The sequence below is a fragment of the Chiloscyllium plagiosum genome, unplaced genomic scaffold (genome assembly GCF_037043375.1).
Source record: "Chiloscyllium plagiosum isolate Xiang-an unplaced genomic scaffold, Cpla_swu_hap1 HiC_scaffold_7, whole genome shotgun sequence".
NCBI classification, from domain to species: domain Eukaryota; kingdom Metazoa; phylum Chordata; class Chondrichthyes; order Orectolobiformes; family Hemiscylliidae; genus Chiloscyllium; species Chiloscyllium plagiosum.
In genome coordinates, this window is record NW_028270145.1 from 34,173,325 (window position 1) to 34,200,530 (window position 27,206).

General features: G+C 44.5%; 1 protein-coding gene across 4 annotated transcripts in view; it reads left to right on the top strand.

Annotated features, from left to right (window-relative positions):
- The first annotated feature begins 287 nt into the window (after positions 1 to 287).
- Positions 288 to 27,206, top strand: part of LOC122551916 (receptor tyrosine-protein kinase erbB-4-like) — a 1,076,277-nt gene continuing 1,049,358 nt past the window's right edge. For all 4 annotated transcript variants that reach the window (XM_087988891.1, XM_087988893.1, XM_087988894.1 and 1 more), the window contains exon 1: positions 288 to 680. In XM_087988891.1, coding sequence (XP_087845017.1) covers positions 605 to 680 — 76 coding nt within the window. In that variant the 5' untranslated portion in view covers positions 288 to 604. The remainder of the gene's footprint in view (positions 681 to 27,206) is intronic.

Here is a 27,206-nt window from a genome sequence, read left to right on the forward strand (position 1 = left end):
TACCAAGCAAATCAAGAAAGGTCAGCACCGACAACTCCCAGTCGGGAAGTAGCAGGCTCGGTTAACAAAGTTGTAACTACAAATCCCTGAATGCCCTGCCCGGATAGGGGAGGGGGGGGGTGAAGGGGGCGTGGCTGACTTTCCTTGACGGACGTGCGGAGGAGCCAATGGTGAGAGAGGTGGCAGGTGCCGGCGTTGGGGAGTTGGCCAATGAAGTTGTGAGGGGGGGGGGGGTGAGGAGGGGCACAGGAGTGGAATTTGTTCATGGTTCTGTCGGACGAGAGCGACCAATCCAGCAGTGCTACACTGGGCACAGACAAGACAGAGAGAGAATGAGCAGCAAGGCTGGTACACAGACCGGACCGAAGAACTGAACCCCAGCGCGGAGACAGCGCTCTGAATTTAAAACACAAACACCGAGGGAACAGGAGGGAGCAGCTTAAACAACAAAAACAGACAAAACAAAAATCGCAGCAGTTAAAGTTGACACTCACTTTCCGTGGATACATTTGGTAGTCATGTAATCTTTGCCTTGAATGCACAGAACCGTGTGCTGATACAGCCGCTCCCGCAGCGAGGGGCAGAAAAATAACTGGGGGAGAAAATGAAGTTGGCCGCGGTTCTGTTTCTGAGTGTTATCTGTACAACGCTGAAGGTGCAGGAAATAATTTCACAGTCAGGTAGGAGACACATCACTGTCCTTTCTTGTATTTGTGGGTGTGCGTGTGTAAAGGGGTGGGGGGGATTTAATATTGGTTAGCGCCTTCCTATTCCGGCTTGTTGTGTTGGTCTGTCTGGTCCGGTTATTGACATGGGACAAGTTGGGTGTGAGGGAAAAGTTTTGTTCCAGCGGGAGTTGCGATTGCCCTAGCTCCTGTCTGAGACGGTTGTCTGTGTCTTGTTATTGTGGTGCCACACAAAAGCACACCCCCACCACCACTCCCACCCCCGCAGTTTCCAAGAGGCATACAAATGTAGTACCAATGCCAATGGTGTCCGGCGCTGTCCCTTAAAGCGACAAAAAAAAAAGCATCGTTAAATGCGCCTTTTCAGAAGCCCTTGGTATTGAGACGGAGTTTTGTCTCCCCCACCTCAAGCTTGTGAGGATTTCTACTGTGGCGTCGGGGTCTCTCTCTTCCTGAAGCTAGGGTTCCCCTCCTCCCGGGGCTCTGCAACTTTTTAGCCATGTAAACAGACGCAAGTGCCGAATGTGGAGGGAACTGACAGTTCACAGGGAGCAGAAAATAAGCGCTTCTGTTGCTTTTAGAGTGTGGATTAAAAGCTGGTTGGAGTCCACTGGGGAACTTTGCGACCTCTTAAAGATTGCAGGGAGATATTTACCGAGGTGACTCCAAACCGAAGTGCCAGAGAGTGTCGAGGTTGCTTTGAGATTAAGCATATTTTGTTAAAACACACAGAAAAGAGAGCGTTGTCCGACACGCTTGAAGTTAGATAGGAGCGCTGTATTCTTAAAGATGCGAAACGAGTTAGTGAGGTGTCACACTTTCTGAAGTCACGGCTCGGCTACGTTCGGGTGGGCTGACCCTGGAAGATGTATTTCCCGGTTGGGACTAGACGGGAACTGTCTTTTGGAGCTTCGTAAAACAGCAGCGTCTCCAATCAGGCCCCCAAACTCCATCACCAGCCACATAAAACAACAAAAAAATCAGAGAGAATCTCAGAGCGCTTTCATTCTCGGACGAAACACGGACTTGCTTGCGAGATCGGGGCAGTCGTTATTGACGGAGGGTTTTGTGCATTGTCATCCTCAGTGAGAGTGAGCTGTGTTTGGGCACACACACACACAGACAGGCACACAGAGACAGACACACACACAGAGATACACACAGACACACACCTACATACAGATACACACACCAGACACGCCCGCACGCACACACATACACACAAAACCACAGGAGATGGGGAGTACTTCAGAGATTTCCCCCAAGTCTGTCTGTCCTCAGCCGGGGAAGGCTACAAAGTTAGCTCCCTTTCTCTGTCAGTCTTTTAGCGGCTGTGCCTGACCCCAGAAAAGCCAACGCAATACAGTGCAGAAATGACAGTTTCTCAGACATACACACACACACTCACACTGACTGACAGTACAGGACGCAGTCCTGAACATCTCCTCTGCTCTCTTCCCTTCACCCATTCGCCCTCCCTGCCTTGAGCATTCTCACCCATAGCCTTGGCTGTCGCCCTTGCACTTCCTCCGCCCTACTGTCCCCCCGCCACTGCCTGACATGAAGAACTACCCTCCCCTAGATTGGGTTGGGTGTGGTGGGTTAGTGTGTGTGTGTGTGTGCGGGGTTGGGGGGTGGGTAATCTGGGTCAGATCTATTGAGCACGGCAGAAGCCCGGTGCTTTCCGAAAGGCTTGAGCCGCCCCACCAAGCAGGCAGTCAGTCAAGGGCAAGGGACGGCTTTGATAAAGATGGTGTGTTTGTTTGTTTATTTGAATGAGCGTCTTTACTTGTCAACACTGGTCAATGTGGAGCCAGGACTGGGAGAGGGTCAGCTACCCTCCACTGCCCAGTCACCCTCCACGCCTTGAGGACTTGATGGATGTTTCTAGGCACTGAATAAGGGAGCATTTCTCAGCATCACCGGCCCCTCTGACAGTCACGGATGGTATGGCAGCACAATGTCTATAAACACTGGAGGATGAGTACTAATTCGTGATTGGATGAGTGAATCTGCTGGACAAGAGGGAGATTGGGGGTTCTCCTGGCTGGTTTGAGGTGGGACTGTTGGCTACTGGGAAACAGCAGGGTCCCTTGCTGGCTTCAACTGGGATAGGGCCTGGGATTTCTGCTTGCCAACTTGTCAGGAGTAATCGCCCATCCTCCCCACCCTAGCCCCCACCACCACATTTTTCCATTCTGAGGTAATGATTCGATCTCTCGCACTTGGAGGGGTTTTGGACTCAGCCCTTCTCTGGGTGCTGGGCTGCTGTCTGAGAACCGGGGGTAGGGGGGAGAGGGGGCGTAGCGAGGAGGTGGCTTTCGCTCTGCCAGGCGTGATTGTAAGGAGCAAGGAGTGCCCCTTTTGAAATGCAGACCGGGCACCAACGGGAACGGGGGGCAGGTTTTCCCGTTGGAGCTGAAATAGCCTTGACACGGTGTTTTGCTTACGGAATCTGCGGTGGGCTTGGACAGTAAGGAAGGGTGCGACCCAGCCCTGAATGCAACAAGCAGGTGCCTGAAGCCGAGCTGGGCACTGACCCCAGTCTGTTAAATGGGTCAATGCAGCGCTGCCTTTTGTTTGCCCCAGTATAGACTGTGCACTCCTTTTACCGTGCAGCGTTGACAGAACTCCCCCTCCCTCTTGCGAGCACTGTTTCATCTCCTCACCACCACCACCCCTCCTCCCGCGGGGGAGGGGATATTGAGGAGACTGTGTGTGCCCATTTACTCCTGGAGCATAGCTGCCTCACAGCACCAGGGACTTGGGTTCGATTCCAGCGATTGTCTGTGTGGAGTTTGCACATTCTCCCTGTGTCTGTGTGGGTTTCCTCCAGGTTCCCCCTCACAGTCTGAAGATATTCAGGTTAGGGTGGATTGGCCGTGCTATATTGTCCCACAGCGTGCAGGAATGTGCAGTCGAGGTGGGCTGGCTGTGAGAAATGAAGGGTAGTTGTTTGGATGGGATGCTCTTCGGGGGGTGGGGGGGCTGTGTGGACTCAATGGGCCGAATGGCCTGCTTCCACACTATAGGGATTCTATGATTCAATCCTCATGGCGCCAGGGTTCCTGTGAGAGCTAATGTGTCCCCTCTGGGCCTGGCCGACAGATTGTGGCCAGATTGAACAAGATCAGAGAAACCTTCCTAGTTCACCCCCCCCCCCCCCCCCCACCCCCCCACTCACCGCCAGGAGCTGGAACACAGAAACGCAGTAGTCACCCTGCCCCTGTCTTTGTGTTCGCTCAAGCCCCCCACCCCCCATTCCCATTTCTGAACCCACTACCCTAACTCTCGGCTGCTCTCTCTCCTCATGCCCGTGTTATAACACCAGGTTATAATGCCAACAGGTGTATTTGGGAGCACTAGCTTTCGGAGCGCTGCTCCTTCGTCAGGTGGGTTGCCTCGTGCTCCCAAATAAACCTGTTGGGACTATAACCTGGTGTCGTGTGATTTGTAACTTCCCAATTCGGCTCAGTGCTGCTCGGCCCTCCAACGCCCTCCCCTTGCAACCCTGGAGACTGACGAGGCGTTGGGTTGGGGGTTCGCTCGATTTGGTTTTTAAAAATGGCCTTTATGCATTTGTTGTTGCAAAATCGAGAGGCAGTGGGTAATGTGCCTGACCACCGGGGAACACCAAAGAGAGCGCAGGGTTGCAGAGCTGGCGAAGGGATGCGCGGATGCACCTCCTTCACTCATGCCCAGATTATTCAAAAAGTGCAAATCGCTGCCACCGAGGTGGTGCACACGACCGCCAGGATGGGTAACTACACTCGGCAGGGATGGGTGGCCCTGTCTCTGAGTCAGGAGGCGCACTTTAAAGGTGTGTGTCACTTTAAAGCAGGGTCTGTTACGGATATCAGAGGAATTCAGATCAGTCTGAACTGAAGACCGTATATTCACTTACATAACAAAACCCTCCCGATGCACATTTGAAATCTGGAATCTAAACCGTGTAAAATAAAAAGCAAGGAGGCAATATTTTCTTCCAATTGATTATCTTTGTTCAATAAATCACAGATAAGGAGGGGGAATCCTAACCGTGCAGTGAAGGAATTGACCTCTCTCCCTGTCGGGAATCAGGCTTTCTCTCTCTCTCTCTCTTCCACAATTCTGAAAGGTCAATGATTGTGATATGATTGCAGGCCTCGCCTTTTAACGCCGCTGAAAGTGTAATTGTTTCGCTCATTTTTTTTTTAACGAGCTGCCAGGGACTGAGTGTAAAATTGATGAAGCTCTAAATAACGATTCGTGTGGACTCCCTCCGGCTCTAGTCGCGCGGTCTGACAGCGAGAGAGGGAGGGAATGCTTAAAAAAAAGTTGAACCCACTCAGATGATAACAGTAAAAGCTCACTAGTCTGGCCTGGAGAGTCCATTAGAAAGAGTAGGGTTTAGCAGGACTGTATGTGGAGATAGTTCAGCTCCTAGTAGATCACTCCCTGCGTCCCCCCACCCCGCTCCACCCTGTTTATCCCAGACAGCTTTGATCAACATTTGACTGTGATCATTTGTAATCGAGGTGTCTGCAGTGAATGAAGGGGACAGCCTCTATGAGCCTCAAAGACCGGTTGAACTTTCCATGATGTTTCAGATGATTCTCCCAGAAGGAACGTGTATGTAATTTATATCAAATAGGTCAAAGAGTGGTTTATAGCGGAACTGCGCCGAGGGCGAATTGCTTTCTAAGAAGGTCATTTCTCTGTGAGGGAAAACCTCAGGTATTGGCTTCGGAGTGACGCGTAATGAGACCATTCGACCCCCCATCTCGGAAAGAACCGTGACATACTGTCCCTCTCTGAAGAGAGATCCCATTCTCCCACTCACAGTAGTTCTGCCACAGCCTTCACCAATTCACTGCAAAATGCTTCGCTCCCAGTTAAGTCTTATAGGTCCTTCCGTTACTGACCCTCAGGACTACATTCAACAAGCTCCCCACCCCATTGTGAGAACCTTTGCTAACTTTCCCCCTTAACCCTCCTCCCTCTCTGCCCTGAGTTTCGTTTTTGCCATCGCCTGGAAGTTGTTGGCCCTAAAGCTGTTGAAGTCGAATTGTTTCTGAAGGGGGTTGCTGCTGGGTGAGTTCGGGTGCTCGCTTCCCCTGGGTTCTCGCAGCGTTAACTCTTCTCCATCCCCTCTCCCAAGCCCAAATGAACCACTGACCGAGGCGGGAAGCCGTCTAGCACCGGGCCGTGCAATCGGCTGCCTGCCTTCCCTACAGTCAAAGGTGAGGGGTCGATGGTGGAATCTCACACTGCTGAAATCGAACTGCTCCCGGAATCTACTCCACGCGTCTGCCGGTTGTAAATTTCAGCTTGAATAAATCTGAATTCGAACAAATGCTCATTCATCTCACTCTCCGCCGCCCGGTGGGCTCCACTAGGAGAAATTTGGAGTCGGTCAATGTAAAGGTTACAATCTCCCAGCATGATTTGCTTGGGAAGAAAGTTCAGGTTTGAGGCTGTTTGTGTGTGTGTGTATGTCGTGTGTGTCTGTGTGTTTTGTATGTGTGTGTGTCTCTATGTCATGTGTGTGTCTGTGTATGTGCGGCTGTATGGTGTGTGTGTGTCTGTATGTCGTGTGTGTCTGTGTGTCTGTGTGTGGTTTTGTGTGGTGTGTGTCTGTGTGTGGTTTTGTGTGTCTGTGTGTGTCTGGTGGGGGGGGGGGGGGGAGGTGTTACTATTCACGGGATCCCCTGTCTGCGACCACTTTATCCACAAAATGCCCTCTCGGTAGTGGGAAGAGGCGATTTTTTGAAGTCTTGTCCACCCTCTGAGAGATCCTGTTACCTGGAGCAGGACTGTGACATCTAAACATCCTGGGAGACTTCACACGAAATCAGCAACTTTTTTTTAGGCTGTGCATTATAGCGGAGGGGAGAAGTAATCCCAATCCCACAGGGCCAGTCAAGATTTGTGTCTGTGTGACTAGCAAGACTGACCCGAGAAGGAAGCCAGGTTCCTAACTCTTGTGAGCGTGAGCGAACCGTCAAACTACAGTCCACTCCGCAGACATTTTGCAGAGAGCTCTCTTTCAATGCGAGAGCGGGGGGGGGGGGGGGGGGAACTTGCTACTGAAGCAAAATTAAATCTCTTAAGGACAACCGAATCCACTTTAAACTTTCCACCTCTTTAAACACCGAGATTCGCGAGTCACTGGAATCAATTCAAACATAAATTCTCTACCACCTTTAACAATATTCTGATGGAATGTGTCATTTTAGACACATTCTAAAGTCATCGCCCTACTGAGACTGGCTGCAGTTTGTACTTATGACAATACTCGTACGGAGAATGTGATCTCAGTTATTGTTACAAAAGTGTGCGCCGCTGAACACTACATCGGTCAGAGTGAGTTTTGTTTATGGCATCACTGATGGCAAACAGTTAATTCCATTTAACCAAGGAGAGGGGTGTGGGGGAGGGAGAGAATTCTCAGCCTGCGTGTTTGCCAATTCCTTTGATAAATACGTTCCCTTCAGAATATGATTTGATGGCGGCACGTACCGGGCCGTTTGATCTGGGCTGACCTTTACATCCCCCTTCCCCATGTTACACACACAAACGCAAAAGAAGCTTTACCTCCGATGGTTCATGCTGCTGGGGAGTGTGCATTCACACAGATTTTGAGTGAGAATGAAATTTCCAATGAGTCCAGTGAATCTGTCCGTTAGCTGAGACCTCTCGGAACAAAACCTGCACTGTAGCCATCTGGCAACTTTATTGTCTTTCCAATTACTTGAAATAAACGCCCTTTTCAATAAAAAAAAGAATAGTCGTCGTTTTAAAATCGCCGCTACTTTCTGTAGACCATTATAGTGAACGAAATTGTTGCTGTCAAACCTTGTGGAGTCTGTTTACTGCCGCATGTTATTGTTGGGAAGTGAACCCCATTGAGATTGTGGCTTGGAGTGTTCGATACACTGAGATAGTCCCAGAAAGCCCTCGTTAAACAGCGATTCTGTCCGTGCGAGCGCAGGCAAGGCAACACGACCGACTGTTTATGAAATGAGAAATTGTTAGCTCTTTTTGTAAAATCCACCGTCACCCCGAGCGGCTTGCAAAAAGGAAAACGAAGCCGTTGAGAGAAAAGAAATTAGACGTTTTCGTTCTAGAAACCGATTGAGTGGAGCCCCTGCGGAGTTGCCCAGCTTTACGGGACCACGGAGTAGTCATTAAATGTTCCAGAAAATATTGTATACTAAGGATTTAAGAAGGGAAGAAAATAAACTACATCTCCCCCCCACCCCCCCCCCCCTCCCCCGACCCTAACCGTGTTGAAACAACAATAACATGTGACATTGTAACAGAAGACAGCGCATTTGCCCAGAGTAAATGCCAGAATTACAATGAAGACTGTCCAGGCTGGTAGATTCAAGTTTGGAGATAGAGAGATTTTTAATCAGTAAGGGGAATCAAGGTTCAACCAAGCATGAGAGTGGACTTGACCAGTATCAGATCAGCCAATTTCTTTTGAATGGCGAAGCGGACTCCATGGGTTGAATAGCCGGCTGCTATTTCTTTGTCTTATTCTGTCGTTTGACCACAACAGTACGACCATGCTGCAATGTTAACTGTGTGGGAAAACTGTGTGGGTTTACACTTTAGTTCAATAAGGTGCAGCTGGAAGAAGGCTTTGTCCCTCTCCAGTAGCTACTGAGCCGCTCTGACTGTAAAGGATACTAAGAAATTATTGAAATAAAAACTCAATGTGAGAACTGAATGGCCCAATCAAATTGACACGAAGGCTGGCACAACAGATTGCCATTTCTTCATTGAAGGCTAACATTGTGCTCATTACTGCAGTGCTCTCTACACAACAATATGCAATTTTCACCAGGCATTGGTTTAATCAATCCAGGACAGAGCACTGTCAAGTAACCTGTGTTCGATGCATCATGTATCAATGAAGACAAGGAGATAGGCTGGTACAATTCCCAAGCACCAGGCTTTGCGAGTGTGTGTAGCTGTGCCGAATTGAAGTGCTTGGCATTTATTTTTACTTCCACCGGCAGAAGGATCCCCGATGGCAAGGTGAGCTGCCAACAGAGGCAGCAAGCAAATGGCAATATGCTTCAGCAGAGGTGGCCCTTTCTGGAGAAAGGATACCCTTCACTACCATGGGCAGAGCCAGCGTTTGGTTGTCAGAGAGCAATCCAGGGTGAGGCAGCAAACAGATCCTCTGGGAGCGTGCTGCTATAAACAGGGTAGCTCCAGTCAAGCATTTTGAGCAAACACCAACTTGATGCCACACAATAAACAGATATGCGAAAGTTATTTGCTTGTAAATAATTTATGTTCAGTTTTCTCCACGGGCTCACTTGTCCTTATTTTTATAACCACCAACAGCCCCCTGATACTCTCCTCAACGTCTGGCCCCTTGCAGTTTTTAATCATTCCACTGTCGATGATCCTGCCATCATTTGCTGAGACCCCCTAAGGTTCCCTTCATTTTCTTCATCTACTTTTCACGTTAAAACTTGCCTCTTGCTCATCCTAATATCTCCTGATGTGGCCCTATGTCTAACATTTTGAAACTATTATTTGCAAGCTTTAAGCATGTCAATGTGCTATATAAATAGAAACTGGAGCTGTGTTTCCAGCCATGGTGTATCTCTGGCACTTTGGAGGCAGGTAATAAAATAGTTAACAAAGTGAGCTTTCCAGTTTAATCCCCCCAGTCAGAGAAATGACTGCCTCTGACATACAGACTGCTGCAAGAACAGCTTTAGATTCTGTCCCTGTTTCACTTGTACAGTGACAAGTGCACCCTGTACCTCTGTGATCTTGAGGCTGCAGTGTGATCAATAGTTAAGCTTTTGAGAACGAGAAAGGGGTGGTGGGAGAACAGGAGATGGAAATCGACTGTTTCGCTGTCAATTGTACAACTGAGTGTGCTTAAAAGCTGTGAAATAAACACCACCGGTTTGATTGTTTTTCAGTCAGAACAGAAGCCCTTCCACACAATGTTTTCTACTTTTACTGGTTTTAAGGAGATGGTAGGCTGTTTTCGATCATTACTGAAATAACACGTTATCATTTCAACAACAGAAAATGCTTGGCTCATAGGGCATATAATGAGCATCTGTGTAATGAGTTAATGCAACAACAATAAGCTGCCTTTATATTATGCCTTAATGTGATGGAATGTGTATCAAAGACTTATCATGAGCATTGTAAAGCTATATTTGACACACAAGCCACGGAAACACTATAGAAAGGATGTTGTTAAACTTGCAAGGGTTCAGAAAATATTTACAAGGATGTTGCCAGGGTTGGAGAGTATGAGCTAAAGGGAAAGGCTGAATAGGCTGGGGCTGTTTTCCTCGAGCATTGGAGGCTGGTGGGTGACATTATAGAAGTGTGTAAATCATGAGGGGCACGGCTAGGGTAAATAGTCTTTTTCTTAGGGTAGGGGAACCCAAAACCAGATGCATAGGTTTAGGGTGGGAGGGGAAGGATTTAAAGGGACCTAAGGGCAACTTTCTCATGCAGAGGTTGGTGTGTGTATGGAATGAGTTACTAGAGGAAGTGGAGAAGGCTGGTCCAATTACAACATTTGAAATGCAACTAGATGAGTATATGAGTAAGAAGGGTTTAGAGGAATATGGGCTAAATGGGACTAGATTAATTTAGGATGTCTGGTCAGCATGGATGAGTTGGACTGTAGGGTCTGTATCTGTGCTCGACATCTCTGTGACTCTGTGACTAAGACAATAGGTAGACAGATGACCAAATGCTTGTATCAAAGAGGTACATTTCAAGGTGGGTTTTAAAAGGGTAAGTAAGGTCAAGAGGCAAAGAGTGAATTCCAGATTTTCACTGGCTGAAGGCATGGCTGTTAAAGTTGGAGTGTGGGGTTCGAGAAGAGAAAGATATGGAGGGCTCGCTCAGAGAGGGATTGGAAAATATTACTGCTACTTAGCTGGGAGACGATGGAGGTCAGAGAGCACTGGCATAACGGGTGAATGGGACTCTGCACAATTAAGGGCATGGGCATTTCATGGTTACATTGGGTCGAATCAGGAAGGATGACCAAGGGTGCATGCGAATCATTAACTCAGGAGATAAGGAAGACATGGATGAGGATAGCAATAGCCAATGACTGAATCCAGAATGGAGTGAGGGAGATAGAAATGAGCAGTCCTGGCAACGGCACCATTATATGATTAGACAACTCATCTTGGGGTCACATTGTAAACCGTTACTGTGACAGGTCTGTTCCAGCTGTAGAAAGTTTCATGGAGTCAGTGGCTAGGAAAGGAGTTTGTTTGGGTGTTCGAATATTGAATGGGAGGAAATTTCTGCTTATCCAATACAGGATGTTGTACAAGCAGTCCGATGATTTAGAGACAATGGAGAAATCAAGGCAAGCTGAAGTAGAGTTGGGTGTTACCAGCACACTTGTGTAAACTGACACTGTATTTTCACACCTGTCACTGAGGGGCACTGTACAGAGATAGGTAGGAGTAGACAAGGGAACTAACCTTGCGAAACAACAGAAGGAATGTTGAAGAAGTACAGAGAGAAATTATTGCAATCGATTCTCTGGCCAAGATTTGATGAATTCAGAGTCCGGGTATGCGGTTCTGCCGGGAACAATGTGAACAGTCCCAAAACAGGAAAAGCAATAAAGTTCAACTTCTCCCCACACAACATGTATGACTCCATTAAACTGTGGTATTCGTAATATTTACAATATACCTGCCACGTCAAGCATACAAACTTAGTTAGAGACAAAAAAGCTGCAGATGCTGGAATCCAAAGTAGACAGGCAGGAGGCTGGAAGAACACAGCAAGCCAGGCAGCATCAGGAGGTGCAGGTATTGATGTTTCAGGTTCAGGACTGGGGTTCAGTGTGGGGGGAGCTGCACATAAAGGGAGATGCAGGGGCAGGGTGGTGAAGGGGGATAGGTGAAGACAGGCAGAGGGCACAATCTGGTTGGTCAATGGGAAGAATGAATCCAGTTGGTGGCAGGGAGCAGTGGAAGGGAGGGGGAGGAGCTGGTAAGGGAGTCAGGGGCTGGGGAGGGAGGATATTTGAAATTGGAGAACTCAATGTTGAGTCCTCCGGGCTCTAGGGTGCCCAGACGGAAGATAAGGTGTTGATCCTCCAATTGTGGTTTGTTTTGGCAATGGAGGTGGCCAAGGTTGGTCATGTTGGAGGTGATGGAGGAGGCCAAGGATAGACCCTGCCCCCACCTCCCACTTTATCTGCAACTCCCCTCACACCCACCCTCAGTCCTGAAGAAGGGACAAACCCGAAACGTTGACTTCTGCACCTCCTGATGCTGCCTGGCTTGGTGTGTTCTTCCAGCCTCCTGCCTGTCCATGTCAAGCATACAAGCCTGACTTCAATGTGAAAATCACAGGAAATGCAATAGATTTAAACTTTTTTTCTGTGTGCAAGGTTTGGCTTTGTGGTGCCTCAGTTCTGTTGCAATGCAATTGATGTTTAGTTTTCTGTTCTATTTTTGAGCATGCAAGTGGTCTTCCACAGGTATGTCTTCATTCTGGAACACGGTTGCTATGATTCAGTCACACTGTAATGATTTTTTGGTTTATGTGTGCATATTTAAGGAATTATTTACTCCTTACAATCTGCTGAGACCCATCAGAGGGGCACCTGTAATGGGTAATGTCTCTGAGGTTTCAGGTAGCATTAGCATTTTGCAACTGTTTGCATCTGTGGTATGAGTGAACACTGTGGGAAGGAGAAATGATGCTCTGCCTCTGGTGGAAATTAGCATGCGCCTGTCTGCAGTTCTAAATGCAATTCTGTAATACAGGCACAGATTCCATAGAGTCATAGTGTCAAATAGCATGGGCACAGACCCTTCAGTCCAACCCATCCATGCCAACCAAGTTTCCCAAGCTAAGCTAGTCACCATTGCCTGCATTTGGCCCATATCCTTCTGAACCTTTCCTATTCATGTACCTGTCTGACTGTCTTTTAAATGTTGTCAGTGTACCTGCATCTATCATTTCCTCTGGCAGTTTGTTCCGTATACAAACCACCCTCTGTGTGAAAAAGTTGCCCCTCAGATCCCTTTTAAGTCTTTCTCTTCTTAAAAATTATGCCCTCTAGTTTTGAACTCCCAACCCTAGGGCAGAGACCTTTGCTATTCACCTTATCTATGCCTCTCATGATTTTATGGATCTCTATAATGTCCTCTCTAACCCCTTTCCTACTGTTGTTTGTTATCTAACACAGGGCTCTCCTGCCTGTAACTGTACAAACAGTGGTGTGACACTATATCCAGTTAGATTCAATTCTTCAGGAAGGGAGGAAGAAACTAGCCCAAAAGAGAACATACAATTCAGCCACTGGCCATTTTGTTAAAAGAGGTAGACTATCCAGCTTCCTGAATGTCTGTGAATCTTTCAAAAAGGTCTCAACTATCCCGCTGCAGCAATGGTCAAGGCAGTGGCTCAACTCCTGTTGAATCAGCAGGATATTCTGCTCACTAGTAGGTGAAAAATGATGAGGAGAGAAGAGGTTATGAAGCTGATAAGCATTTCCATCTATTATCTCGATTTGGCTCCATAACACAAGTGCCCAGAGCAGACAAGTATCACATTTGTGATTGTTGCTGATGAGCCATCTGTTCCGAAAGGAGATCCTAACATTATTTAACGTCGGTAATTGAAAACAAAAGTATGCCCAGTCTCCTCCCCTCCTCTCCTCAAAACACTAACTCCCACTGGACTGCAATGTCAACAAGTGCCAAGTGCGATTATTTCCTTTGGAATGGTTACGGCAGAGGGCATCACCAGTAAAGCCTTTTGGGCTTTTCTTTCATGCAATATCCTCGGGTTTCCATTGGCACCTAATAGTGACCCAGAAAATTGGTTATTTACATTGTATTTCTTCATTGTCTTCCTCTTAGTTGTTATGAAGAACTGCAGACAGATGCATGCCAATTTCCACCAGAGATATAGCGCCATTTCTCCTTCCCACAATGTTCACTCATACCGCTGTGATGCTGAGTTAAAGAACAATACTCTGAGATGGGAAACATTATTCTTGATGTTTTGCTGTGAAACGTTGCTGATTCTGTCAGAATCTTGAATTGAAGATTAATGTCAGGGGCAGTTCCTGAAGGTCAAAATGTGGTGACAATTTTATGTGATGTTTTGACACCTCGAAAGGTACTTTCACAACCGGTTTATGAAATGCGTTAAGTCAAGATGGTTGCATTGCTATGACAGGAACCTCGAAAGACTGAGTTTCCAGTCTCAATAGTGGACATTGTTCACTACAGGAATCAGAGCTGCATTCATTTCAGCGATTCTGAATTCATTGAGAGAAATACTGCAGAGGAACGCTGAGCTGCTGCATACTGTGGTGAAAGAAGTAACCTTTTTTCTAATCCCACATGGGTTCCCACTGTAAGTCAGAGTTCACACATGCACCAGAACAGGCTTTCCAGCAATTTTCAAATTCAAATATAATGAACTGGGTAATGGGAAAGGGAAAACACAGACCAGCAATTCAAATAAACGTGTCAGCTAAATGCATGAGATATGCTCTTGGTAAATTCATAGCACAGATTGCCATATAAATTGGAAAATTGTTATCCCTCACATACCCACTTGTGGTGTGGAGTTGGTTTCCTACAATCTGTGCCATGGAAACTGTATAGAGTAGTTAGGCTCACCGATCTCCAGCACAGATGCATCCTTTCTGGGTGGTAAACATTCACCTACTTCACCTGTCAAGTTCCACACCACCCCACCGAACATCCAGTTGGCAAACCCTTGTACAGTGTCACTTTGTCATTAGTTGTTCAGAAGAATCTCCATTTCTCACCTTCTTGCTTCTCTAACACTATGGAACTTATTTACATTCAATGTAAGGTCAGAGTTCATTATTTGCTTCACGCCAAATCATTTTGCACTCAGTCTAATGAAGAAGCCTAGCAATTACTACAAACACTTTGGTTAACAGCACTGATGTTAACTGAGTTAGTTTTGGCCATTATTTGAAGTTTGGGAAGGAAGTTTATATGGGTTGAGTCTGTGGTCTCATTTCCCCAGCTGGTAATGGACAAGTTTGGGATATGAATTTGCAAGTCATTTTAGCTTTGACATAGGTTGACATGAGCGGGCTATCGCAGATGTATTTTGTGGTAAATCTGCAATAGTTCTGTGCAACAAAGTGTCATAGAGCTAATAACAGGGCAACCCATGTTAGCTCTCAGAATGAGTAAAGAGGCTGATTTAGCTAACAGTTGAACAACTGAATATGAATATTTACTAAATAGCAACCCTACTATAATCAGGTTCAAAGCAATATTTTGAAATGGAGGAATACAAAACAGTTAATAAGATTCTTGATTGACAAAGGCAATCTTCAATACAATGGGATGGAGGGTCATCCGCTGTAAACTGCACTCATCTGTTAACAATAGGTGAGCGGAAGATCTAAGTTTATTGTGATCAAAAGCCAGTTTAAATTTAAAGAGACAAGAGTTGTACTTGTCAAAAAAGCCACAGCCAAAGATATTCCAAGTGGCCATAACGCCATTACAAGAAAAAACATCAAAACATTATGAAACATACCACAGATCCTGGTGAGTAGAAAAGATGCAAGATAAAACACCACAGGGAGTTAAAACAGATAATGAAAGCTACATAAAGAGACAAAATGAGATTTGAGAGGACTATCAAAAGAAATATTTTGTATTTACATAAGGGAAATGAAGGTTGTTGGGAGTAATGTCAGCTGCTTGAAAACTGGGAACGGTCAATGAGAATAAGGAAGCTGCAGTAATGTTGAGTAATTATTTTGCAGCAGCGTTTACAGTCAGGGAAGGGGTCAGCATTGTCAGAGAGTCAAAGAAAACTAATGTGCAATTTAGTGCAGATGCAGAGCCAATTAATGTAAGCTTAACAAAGTAACAACGGCGATAACAATATGATAGGGAATTAAATTCCTACAGCTAGGCAGTTTCAACCCAGTGTTTCAAAAAAAAAGGATGAGCATGCTTCAGAAGACCAAACTATATTCTCCTGACATTGGGTTATTTCTAACTGAGGTCGGCCACTCATAGAGATTCTCCTGACTTACTGTATCCACACACCTTATAGAAGTTTTCAGATTCAAAATGGTCTGGACAGAGAGGTGAGGGAGAATTATTTCCACTTATGAATGGATCAAGATCTAGAGGGTACAGTTTTAAATGTGTTTTGCAGCAGAAGCAAATGTGATGTCAGATAAACATTTTCACACAGCGAGCCATTCAGGTTGAGAATGTACTGCCTGACAGTGTGGTAGAGGCAGGTTTGACTGAGGCATTCAGGAGGGTAGTGGATGATTTATTTAAACTGAAACAACGTGTGGGATTAAAGAATCCCTACAGTATGGAAGCAGGCCATTCAGCCCATCAAGTCTACAGTAATAATCCTTGGAAGAGCCCCTACTCTATAACCCTGCATTTCCAATTAGTAATCCACCCAGCTTGCACATCCATGGATACTATGGGCAATTTAGCATGGCCAATCCAGGTGTCTAGTACTAAGTCAAAATGCTCAGAGATTTTGTGCATACATGTTGAGCTAAATGACCACTTTCTGCACCATAACACTCCTGTGATTCTGTGATGTACTTATTGATGTGCTAATCATTCTCTTATATTGGAAAACTGGACCTGTCAATCTATTATTTAAGAAAGTTAAGAGAGGGAACCCAGAGATTTATCGATCAGTCAATTTAGCGTCTGTTGTTGGGAAATTGCTGGTATCTTACTTTAGTTCACGTTAACGGGGCATGGGCATCACAGGCCAGGTAAGCATTTATTGCCCCATCGCCAGCTACCCTTGAGAAGCTAGTGGTGAGCTGCCATCTTGAATGCAGTCCATGTGCTTTATGGATATGCACAAAGCTGGTAGAGAGAGAATTCCAGGATCTTAACCCAGCGACATTGAAGGAACGGCAGCACCCAAGTCAGGATGGTGAGTGGCTTGGAGAGGAACTTGCAGGGGGTGGGATTCCCATTGTATCTGCTGCCCTTGTCTTTCTATGGTAGTTCTCATGGATTTGGAAGGTGGAGGAACCTTGGTGAATTTCTGTAATTAAGGCTACTATAATTAAGGAAACTGTAACTGAGCACCTTGAAATCTCTGACCTGATCGGAGATAGCCAATATGAGTATGTAAAGGGAAGTCATATCTGACATACTTGAAAATATTTCACCTTGAGGAGGAGATTATAGTAGTGAACAAGCCAATGGATGTGATTGATGTGGTCTTCCAAAAAGCACTGACAAAAGTTCTTCAGAAGAGACTGCTGCCACAAGTTGAAGCTCATGGATTTGAAGGCAGATTACTGAGCTGCTTAGGAAATTAACTGAAGGGCAGGGACAGAGAGCTGAGCTAATGGGCAAGCATTCGAACTGGCAGAAGAGCAGAACATAAGCTGGTTAAAGTTACGTCACAGTCACCCAACACCCCTGACTGGACATCACCTATAGTTCTGAGCGCAATTCTGAACGCCACATCTCAGGAAGGAAGAAATGGGGTGTACATTTGACAAAATGGTACCTTGGCACCAAAGGATAAACTGTGAGGAGAGATCACAGAAAACTGCAAGTTAGAAGGTTAAGTGGGGTGGGGGAGGGGGGTGGATTTGATCAAAGATTACAACCAGATGAGGTAGATAGAGGGAGAAAAAACACCTTTCACTAATTGAGGATGTCTATGGTGAAAAAGCAAGAAAAGCAAGTTGAAAAATTAGATCCAACTGTTTCAGGAGTGAAGTTAAGCAACACCTAGCTAAAGGCTGGCAGATGTTTGAAACTCCCTTCGACAAATTACAATGGATGCAAGCTCAATTCTTAATTTTAAATCTGAGGTAGATTAGTTTTCTTGTTAACCACAAGAATTAAGTCAAAGAGTCAAATACAAATATACAGAGTGAGGCACAGATCAGCTATGATTTCAATGAACAATGACAGAAGAGACCCAGGAGAAGAAATAGCCTTTCTAGTCTCTTGCCTCCATAGCAGGGACCTTTGATGCCCCATGGAGATAGATGAGGTGTGAAAACCAGTTTATTTTGCTGGTTTGTAATCGAGTGACACTGAATTTATTTGCATGTTGGTGGATTTTCAGCTCGTCAGTTCTTCATTTGTCCTGGAAATGGACAGATGGTTTCATTACTGCTTTGTGACCATTCAGCACAGAGCATTAGCTAGATTTATGAAGCTTTACTCATCTTTCATGGGTACTCAAGAATAGGAATAATTCTTTCATAATTAAGATAATTTCCTTTACCAGCATGCTGCTAAATATGGAACAGTGGATTTCTGTGTTGTGTAGTATTTTAATATATCCTCTGTCAAAGCAGCACCATCAATCATAAATGTCAAGCTCTTCAGCCCAACTGAGTTTACTTGGCACCATTGGCACTGGGTCTCCAAAGGGAGCAAAATATTAATGCAATGTCATGAAATATACGAGATCCATCTCCACTTTGCTAGCTCCAAGAACGAAGCTGCATAATTAATCATATTAGCTTCTGCTAAGAATATGTAATCAGAACTAAACACCTGGACTTAAGGTTGTCGAGAAACTGAAAGGGCCCCGTCTTATAATGCTGCGGGATAGTTTTGGCTCCTCTGGGAGCTGTACTAATTGAAAGGATTTTGTTCCTTAAAGCTTTTGTAATTCACTGAAGTTTTTTTTTTGAAAAAGGCTTAAACATAGCAGCAAATGAGTGCAGTTGGAGAATTGCAGCAACTCTGTGAAACTAGATCTGAATTGCTTTTGTACAGACTGCATAAAAGTCCCACCACGGAAGTTGTGCTCCCAATAGGGGCGCTTTATGTGAGAGCCTCTGAAATTACGACAGAATGCTGGCCTTTCAAGTGTATGGATTTTACAATCCTTACAGATTGTGCTGCTCTCAGAAATCATTTGAAATAATTTGAAAGAAGACAGCGTGCCTTTTTTGTGTCGTCTTTTTTTTTGTTGTTATTAGATATAGACTTGCAAACAATACCTCTGAGAGAATATCAGCCCATAGCTTGATTTGCACAGGCAACCTTCCACAATTGTGTGATCAATTACATCTAGCATCTTGAAAGTGTGCAAGTCCCAAAACTGAGGTTAGCAATTTCAAGGAAGGAAAATACAATATACTACTGAATTAGCCAGTATTCACCGTGTTGCCCTTGTATCAATGGCAAAATTACAGGTCAACATGTAGATTTAATTTCAGTCTTTAATTGCAAGGCAAAAACAAGTTGTCATGGAAGCCCCTACAATACAGATTTCCAAGACGTGGTCCACCAGTTTCACATTTTGTGAAGTGAGGATGTGTTCAGGATCAGGTATGCCTATCATTTACAGTTTAGGAGAAGCTGTGATTTTTCTTAAAATCATGCAAGCATGCCAGTCTGTAGCTTGTGACCTGTTGTGTGTGTGTGTGTTTTTCAAATGAAAAAATTAATAATAATCGTCTTAGAGTGGGTACAGAGGAGATTTACTGACGTCTTCTGCAGTAATGAGAGACATCAGTGGCATGGAGAGACTGGTGGAACTAGGATTGATTTCTTAGAGCAGGGCATGTTGTGGGAAAAATTTCTCGAGATATTCATAATGATGAAGGGTTCTGGTCAACTCAATGGTGCCAGGGAAACTGTTCCACATGCAGGAAAATCAAAACTAAAAGATGTCGATTTTAATTGCTTGGCTAAATTGGCGAGAGATGAGGAGAATGTTTTTACTGACACAAGTACTATGGTCTGTAATAACTTTAAAATCAAAATACTTAACAGATTCTTCAAAAGGCAAACATTGCTGGACTGCACGAAAGTGGGACTCATTGGATAACTCATACAAAGTTGAGGCTCGGGTAGGACAGACTAAATAGCCTCCTTCTGTGCTTCAAGAAACATTTGATAAATTACTATTTAAAATTACAAATGGCCTATTGATTGAAACCATTGCTTTTATACTTGTGACTGACATAGATCTGAAATCTTACTGGCCCTAATTCCTTCTTAGAAAAATTCATTTGGACAATGGATGGCAATAAATGACATCATTGTACATGGACTAGAATGTGGTGGCTACAAGTGAAAGCTGGGTGACTCCCAGTTTGCAAATGTATATGTGTGGGTGTGTGTGCCTGAGTCGGTGTACTTGCATATTTGTGTGAATTTTTTGTGTCAGGGCATGTGTGTGTCTATACTTGGGTATGTACCTCCGTGTGTGTGTTTGTGCACATTTTTATTGTATGACTTGGACTGGGGTGGACAAAGTTAAAAATCACACAACACCAGACTGTAGTCCAACAGGTTTATTGGGAAGCATTAGCTTTCGGAGCACTGCTCCTTCATCAGGTGGTTGTGATGAAGGACCGGCATTCCTTCGTCACAACCACCTGATGAAGGAGCAGCGCTCCGAATGCTAATGCTTCCAAATAAACCTGTTGGACTATAGCCTGATGTTGTGTGATTTTTAAATTTGTGTTGTATGCATGCGCTTCTATGGGTCTACGTGTGCATGTGTGTGTGCACGTGTTTATTTGTGAGTGCATGTGTTACTGTGGGTCATGAATCCTAGAAGGTGGAGTCAGAGGTAAATAGAATAATGAAGAAGGCATTTGGTACACTTGCCTTTATTGGTCAGTGCACTGTGTTTAGGAATTGAGATGCCATGTTGTGGCTATACAGGACATTGGGTAGGCCACTTTTGGAGTATTGCATTTAGTTCTGGTCTCCCTGCTATAGGAAATATGTTAAAGTTGAAAGGGTGCAGAAAAGATTTACATTGATGTCGGCAGGGTTGGAAGATTTGAGCTACAGGGAGAGGCTGAATAGACTGGGGTCATTTTCCCTGGAACTTCGAAGGCTGACGGGTGATCTTATAAAGGTTTATGAAGTAGAGGGGCGTAGCTCGGGTGAACAGACAAGGTCTTTTTTCCAGGGTAGGGGAGTCCAAAACTAGGGCCATAGTTTTAAGGTGAGAGGGGAAAGATTTAAAAGGGACCTGAGGGGTAAACTTTTCACACAGTGTGTGGTGCATGTATGGAATGAGTTGCCAGAGGAAGTGGTGGAGGTGGGTATGGTTACAACACTTAAAAGGCATCTGGATGGATACTTGAACAAGAAGCGTTTAGAGCAGTAATGGTCAAATGTGGCTAAATCAATTTGGGATGCATGATTGGCAAGTTAGACTGAAGGATTTGTTTCAGGGTTGCACATCTCCATGACTCTGTGCACGTGTGTGAGCATGTTTATTTGTGGTTTTGTGTGCAAATGTCAGTATGTGTGTGCGTGTGCAAATGTCTGTGTGTGTGTGTCTGACGACAGGATTACTATCGATTGGTGCAGACTGGTCAGTCAATGTTGAAGGTGCTGGTGGCACCAATGCAACCATTCCCCAATGCAAATCAATGGCTTGGATGGGAAGGAGAGGAGAAAACAGTTTCATTCTCATGAAGGCTATTTGTTTTGTTAAGGGATAAATATCAATGAACCTGCTTTTGTGCTCTGAGCTCTGGGAGTAATTCAAAGTGATGGAACATGTATCACCAAATCCGCTAGGGATTCATAGTCAGCAGGGGGGGGTCTCACGGTCACATAGAGAGACTTGAGATGTTTGAGCTTGTTCACTGATGCTGACAAGATTCAGAGGGTTTTGATAGCCTGCCACTAGTTAGCCAAACAAAATAATAAAACATTTGATTCCTAAAAGAGTACAAGGAGGCCAGATCAGGAAACCATTCCTTACAAAGAGCAGTTAGAATTCTCCACTCTACCGTGAGCTGCCTGTGAAGCAGAATCCCTTAATATTTCAAAAGAGATGGATGGTTGCAAAATGATTCGTAAAGGGCACAGACAGTGAAGGAAGGATTCAACTGGGAGAAAGGCAAAGGTGTAAAAGATGCAGGATTAAATAACGTCTTCAGTGCTGTAGCGTTTCACGGTTCTGCAAGGCATATTTCATAAGGCAAAGCAGGGAGAATAGTTATAGCAATGAAAATGTGTTGGCTTTGGAAAGCCACCAGAACCTGCAATAATATAAATATATTTTCTATCTGTCTTGCTGCCTTATTCTGTATTGCAATGCTGACACTGTGGAAAAGGATGAAGTAATATTCAAAGTTATATATGCACATAGTGGTTAAAGTGAAATAAGTGTCAAAGTGAATATGTTGTCTAATTTCCAGAAATTTACTGCCGTTCAGCTGTCGTTTTCAGTATATTCTTTTTCTTAAAATAATTTTGGTATGGTACCAGAGTCATAATGATGTACAGCACGGAAACAGACCTTTTGGTCCAACGCGTCCATGCTGAGCAGATATTAGTCTAGTCCCATTTGCCAGCATTTGACCTATATCCCTCTGACCTTACCTTTTCATCCAGATGCCTTTTAAATGTTGTAATTGTACCAGCCTCCACCACTTCCTCTGGCAGCTCATTCCATACATGTACCACCCTCTGTAAAAAGGTTGTCCCTTAGGTCCCTTTTGAGCCTTTTCGCTCTCACCTTAAACCTATGCCCTCTCGCTTTGGTCTCCTCTATCCTGAGGAAAACAAAACATGGCTATTCACTCTATCCATGCCCCTCATGATTTTATAAATCCCTATAAGGTTAACCCTATACTTTGACGCTCCAGGGAAAATAGCCCCAGCCTGTTCAGCCCCTCCCTGTCATGTTTTGTTTAGGATTTTAGTGATGCTTGTGTCAATACTAACACAAGAACAGCATTCACATTTCATTCCTGATCCCCAGGTTTTCCATGTTTCCATTTTCTTCCCTACCTCTGTTATTTGCACATCATTCATTATCTCTATGCTGTCCATCACTTGATGACTTGATTCCAATGAAAATTTATCATTTCTTAAGCCCCTTCACCTTCCCCAATTTTATAAGTATTCCTGTGCACTTTTCAATGCATCAGTGCTGGAGGGATTTCTAGAATTCAGTACATTGGCCTGAGTTCAGAACCCAGTGGGAAAAGGACTGTGCTTGCTGTTCATTTCACTCAGACTTTGTGTTGATTTTAATGGGAACTTTTCAGAGTAGGGCTCCCTGCAGAGAACAAAGCAACAGTGTGTTTCCTTAACCAACAACACTGACGAATCCTTACCGATGCACACAGGTTCAAGTCAGAAAGCTTACATTTTAATATTCAATTCAAAGTAGGATTCGGTTTCGAGATGTGATTGGCATGTGTGGCCTGTCACTAATTGTGTTTGAGCCAGGGAACTTACTCAGCTATTTCTGAGGGCAATTAAGAGTCAGCCACATTGCAGTGTGATGGAGTCACACGTAGGCCAGACCAGATTCGGATGGCAGATTTCCTTCACTAAAGAACACTGGTGAACGAGATGGGTATGTTGCAACAATAGATAGCAGTTCTTATGAACAAAATTACTATGGCTAACCCTGTATATGAGATTTATCAGTTGATTACTTTTAAATTCTCCCAGCTCCTGTGGTGAGATTTGAACCATTGTTCTCCTAGGACTCTGGATTCCTAGTCTAGTGATATCACTGCTATAATCATGCACAGAAAGTGAACTAAAGATAGCATTGAAAGCAGGAGAAAAACAAGGCAAAGAAAAAATAAAAAAGAAATATTTTTAATTTTTGTTAAATATCCAACAATAATCAAAACCTGGACATGTGGCATTTAGGACTAGGAGCCTTGTTTTGTAGCAACTCGGTAGCACTAAACACGCACCAACACTTTAATGGATGCGTCATAATGTTTTTGATGTTTTTTTTGGGTATTATCTTAAGAAATGCCACAAATATACTCTGCGTGTGTGCTTGAAGGTGGAATCTCTTAAAGTCCAGTGTAGCAAAGTTTGTATAGGAGCAGGGCACTTCAGATAGAGAGTTTCCAATTTCTTCATTAAATTGCAGTAGAAGTCACTGGCCAGTTTAGCCCTTACTATTGATATCTACTGCTAGCCTCACTATTGCACCTACTAGGCTATTGACTTCATCTCTGCTGTGGACTAATCTGCAATGAACTTCCAGATTGTTCCTGGTTTTTGTTTCACATTAATGATAACTAAGGAATCCTCCAGCTGCTGTTGGATGAAGTGCTTTGTATCAGTGTCTGGTGAAAACCCACATGGGCACAATAAGTGTCACTTTGCATGGTGGTTATTACCTTCACCATCATCATAGTTCTGTTGTGTCTGATGCTGCAGTGCGAACCTGGATTTGACTTGTGGGCTCGCCCATACTTAGTGCCTCAATCAGCTGCCACTGTTTGTTCTGCTGGCGATTGAGACCTGGTAATCAGAATAGTTGAGAGCTTAAAACTACTGATTGACCACAGCAGTTTCAAAGGTCTGTTGCCACAACATGATTAGGATTTCCACACCCTTGTGCCGACTTCAAGCAGAACCGAGCAGAAAGCAGTCAGATTTCCTTCACTGTGCTATGGAATTTGTACCCTTTCTGTGTGAGTGGTCTGAGCAGTGATATATGATTGAGTGGGTCTCAGCGTATGACTGTATCTGCAGGTGCTTTGTGTACCAGTTTGCCGGTGTGAATATTAGTTTGTTCACGTGTATGCCTGTCTGTGTCAGTGCATGCATGTATGCCTGTGCGTGTGAATATGTGCCTGTTTGTGTTTATGTATTTGTGCATAAGTGTACCTGTGTCTGTATATGTGTATTCTGATATTGTGTGCATGCGAGTGCCTGTGTATGTGCATGCCTTGTCTGTGTTTATCTAAGTCAAACTGTTTGGTGCTGGAAAAACAAAGCAGGTCAGGCAGCATCCGAGGAGCAGGAGAGTTGACATTTCAGGCATAAGCCCTTCATCAGCAATGTGGGGCCCACATGGATTCTGCCTGACCAGCTGTGCTTTTCCAGTGCCACACTTTTCGACTCTGATCTCCAGCATCTGCGGTCCTCACTGTCTCCTATTTATCTATGTGCCTGTGTCAGTGTATACTTGTCTGTATCTCTTTGTTTATCTGTATGTCTGTGATTTTTTGTATGTTTGCCTGTATGTCTTTACCTGCGACTATCTATATGTGTGCACTTGTATGCATGCATGCCTATGTTCACTTGACTGTATACTTGCCTGACAATATGTGTGCCTTGCTGTGTGTGTGCGTGCCTGTGTTTCTGCATCCGTTCCCCTGTCTATTAATGTGCCCACGCCTGATTGAATGCGCAAGTGTTTATGCATGTGTGCCTTTTCCTGCAATTTTTGTTCTCTTTCTTTGAGTTATGTGCACATTGGCTGCAAGTTGCTGAATACATTCCCTCCTAGGTCCGAGCAGAAGCCAATACCCACTGCTCGGCCTAATTCACGTTCACACTTCACTGCTTCTGGTATTTCCAGTTCTTTCTTCCATCTTCAAACTGCATTACACTGATGAACAGCCATTCTTGTATAAAAATTCAATTTACATATTGACTATATCAACATTTATTTTGCCTTGTTCTGTGTTCTCCTCACTTCCCCCATATATTTTATGGTGCAGGAAAACAGAGCTTTAACTTGCTGAACTAAATGGGAGCATGGTCTTCAGTTTGCATGAGCTATGTTGGTATCTGTCAGCACTTTATTGACTCCTGCCATTTGTTACATGCACAACATTCATTTATTTGGAGTGGGAAACCCTTGGAGTCTGAAATCCAGCATAAAAATGCTGCATGACTTGCCTATTTTCGTCTTGCCATCGAGAGTTTTGACAAACATTATTTCTGATTCACATTTCACTCACAATTCAGTGCACCTATTTTCAAATAGAATGCTTAACTGGAGATTTCAAAATACAATAAATATTAATGAGGATCAACCAGATAAATAGTGTTTTATTTTTTTCAGATTAAGATTACAACTAACAGTCAATCACAGCATTGTGGGTTGACTGTTATTGTAGCTCACTTGGTGCTGTGCTCCCATCCATAACCTTGTTGTGGATGACGCCATTTTTTAGTTCCTAATTTGAGGGGCTTTAGCCACTTCCAAACACGACTGCCAATACTAAGATTCAATGGAGAAAGTTCTGCTAATACGGACAGAGCACTGCATTGATAAACGGTCTGTCTTTTGGAAGATATTGAGTTTGAAGAAGAGCAGATTTGTTTTTTTCCCAATGAACTGATCAATATTTGACCATCATCAAATACTAGCCAGAAAACGTTAACTGATCATTTGATCACATTTCCATTTTTCAGAGCTGTGTCCCTCCCACCTTAGCTTACATAACCACAATAAACACATTGCTTTATTTATTCATGTACAGTATTCATTTATTTGTTCAAGGATAAGAGCAAGGCCAGCATTTATCATTAGTGCCATGGCTCTGTGGTTAGCACTGCTGCCTCACAGCATCAGGGACCTGAGGTTGATTCCATCCTCAGGCAATTGTCTGTGTGGAGTTTCTCCACATGTCTGTGAGGGTCTCCTTCTACAGTCCAAAGATCTGCAATCCAAAGTTAGATTGGCCATGCTGAATTCCCCATAGTGTCATGGGAAATGCAAGGATTGGGTGGGCTGCTTTTCGGAGGGCAGATGTGGACTTGATGGGCTGAATGGCCTGCTCCCACACTGTAGGGATTCTATACTTTCAATAAATATGAGGCACTGTGACAGACCTCCTCAGGAAGTGATAATGTGCTGTGTAAATTACTTTATCTCTCTGAGACACTCCCCATGCAGTGAATTACTGTGAATATTTTACATGGACGAATCTGGAAACCATTTTATGTAAACATCGCTGAATGGGGTGACCAGTTAAGGTGCTTCTTTTTGAGTTGGTGGAGGGGTCAGTGTTGATCAGGACACAGAGAGAGCTCTCAGCATATAACACAAAGGGATCTTTCATACATATTATGGGAGAGAATTGTAATGTTCACCCAAATGCAGCTCTCCCTGACCAGTGTGAACAGCAAAGCAATTGTAAACAAATTACATTTTATAGTTATACAATACACATAATCTAGTGCCTGGCCAGACACTGTGAAGAAGGTCTGATTTGTGCTTAATGCATTCATGTTTCATGATATTAGATAAGATTTAATTCCCTACAGTATGGAGCAGGCCCTTCAGCCCAGCACTGGTCCTCTGAAGAGTAGCCCACCCAGACCCATTCCCCTACCCTATATTAACCCCTGACTAATGCACCTAACGCTACAGGTAATTTAGCACAGCCAATTCACCTGACCTGCACATTTTTTCGATTCTGGGAGGTACCGGAGCAACTGGAGGAAACCAGTGCAGACACGGGGAGAATGTGCAAACTCCACACAGACAGTCACCCGAGGCAGGAAGAAACCCAGGTCCCTGGTGCTTTGAGGCGGCAGTGCTAACCACTGAGCCACCGTGCCGCCCCAATTCAGTAATGTTGAATGGATAATGTTCCCCAAGTTCCAGAATTTTTTTTTGTGTGAAGATTTATTCCTATTCATCACTGCTCTTCTTATCGTGCAGGACTTGTTGTTACCTCCACACCACAATAAAACAATAAAAGTTTAATTGATAGCAATGGTTCATTGAGTAGCAGTCAACAAGTTAGGGACTTTGAGCACA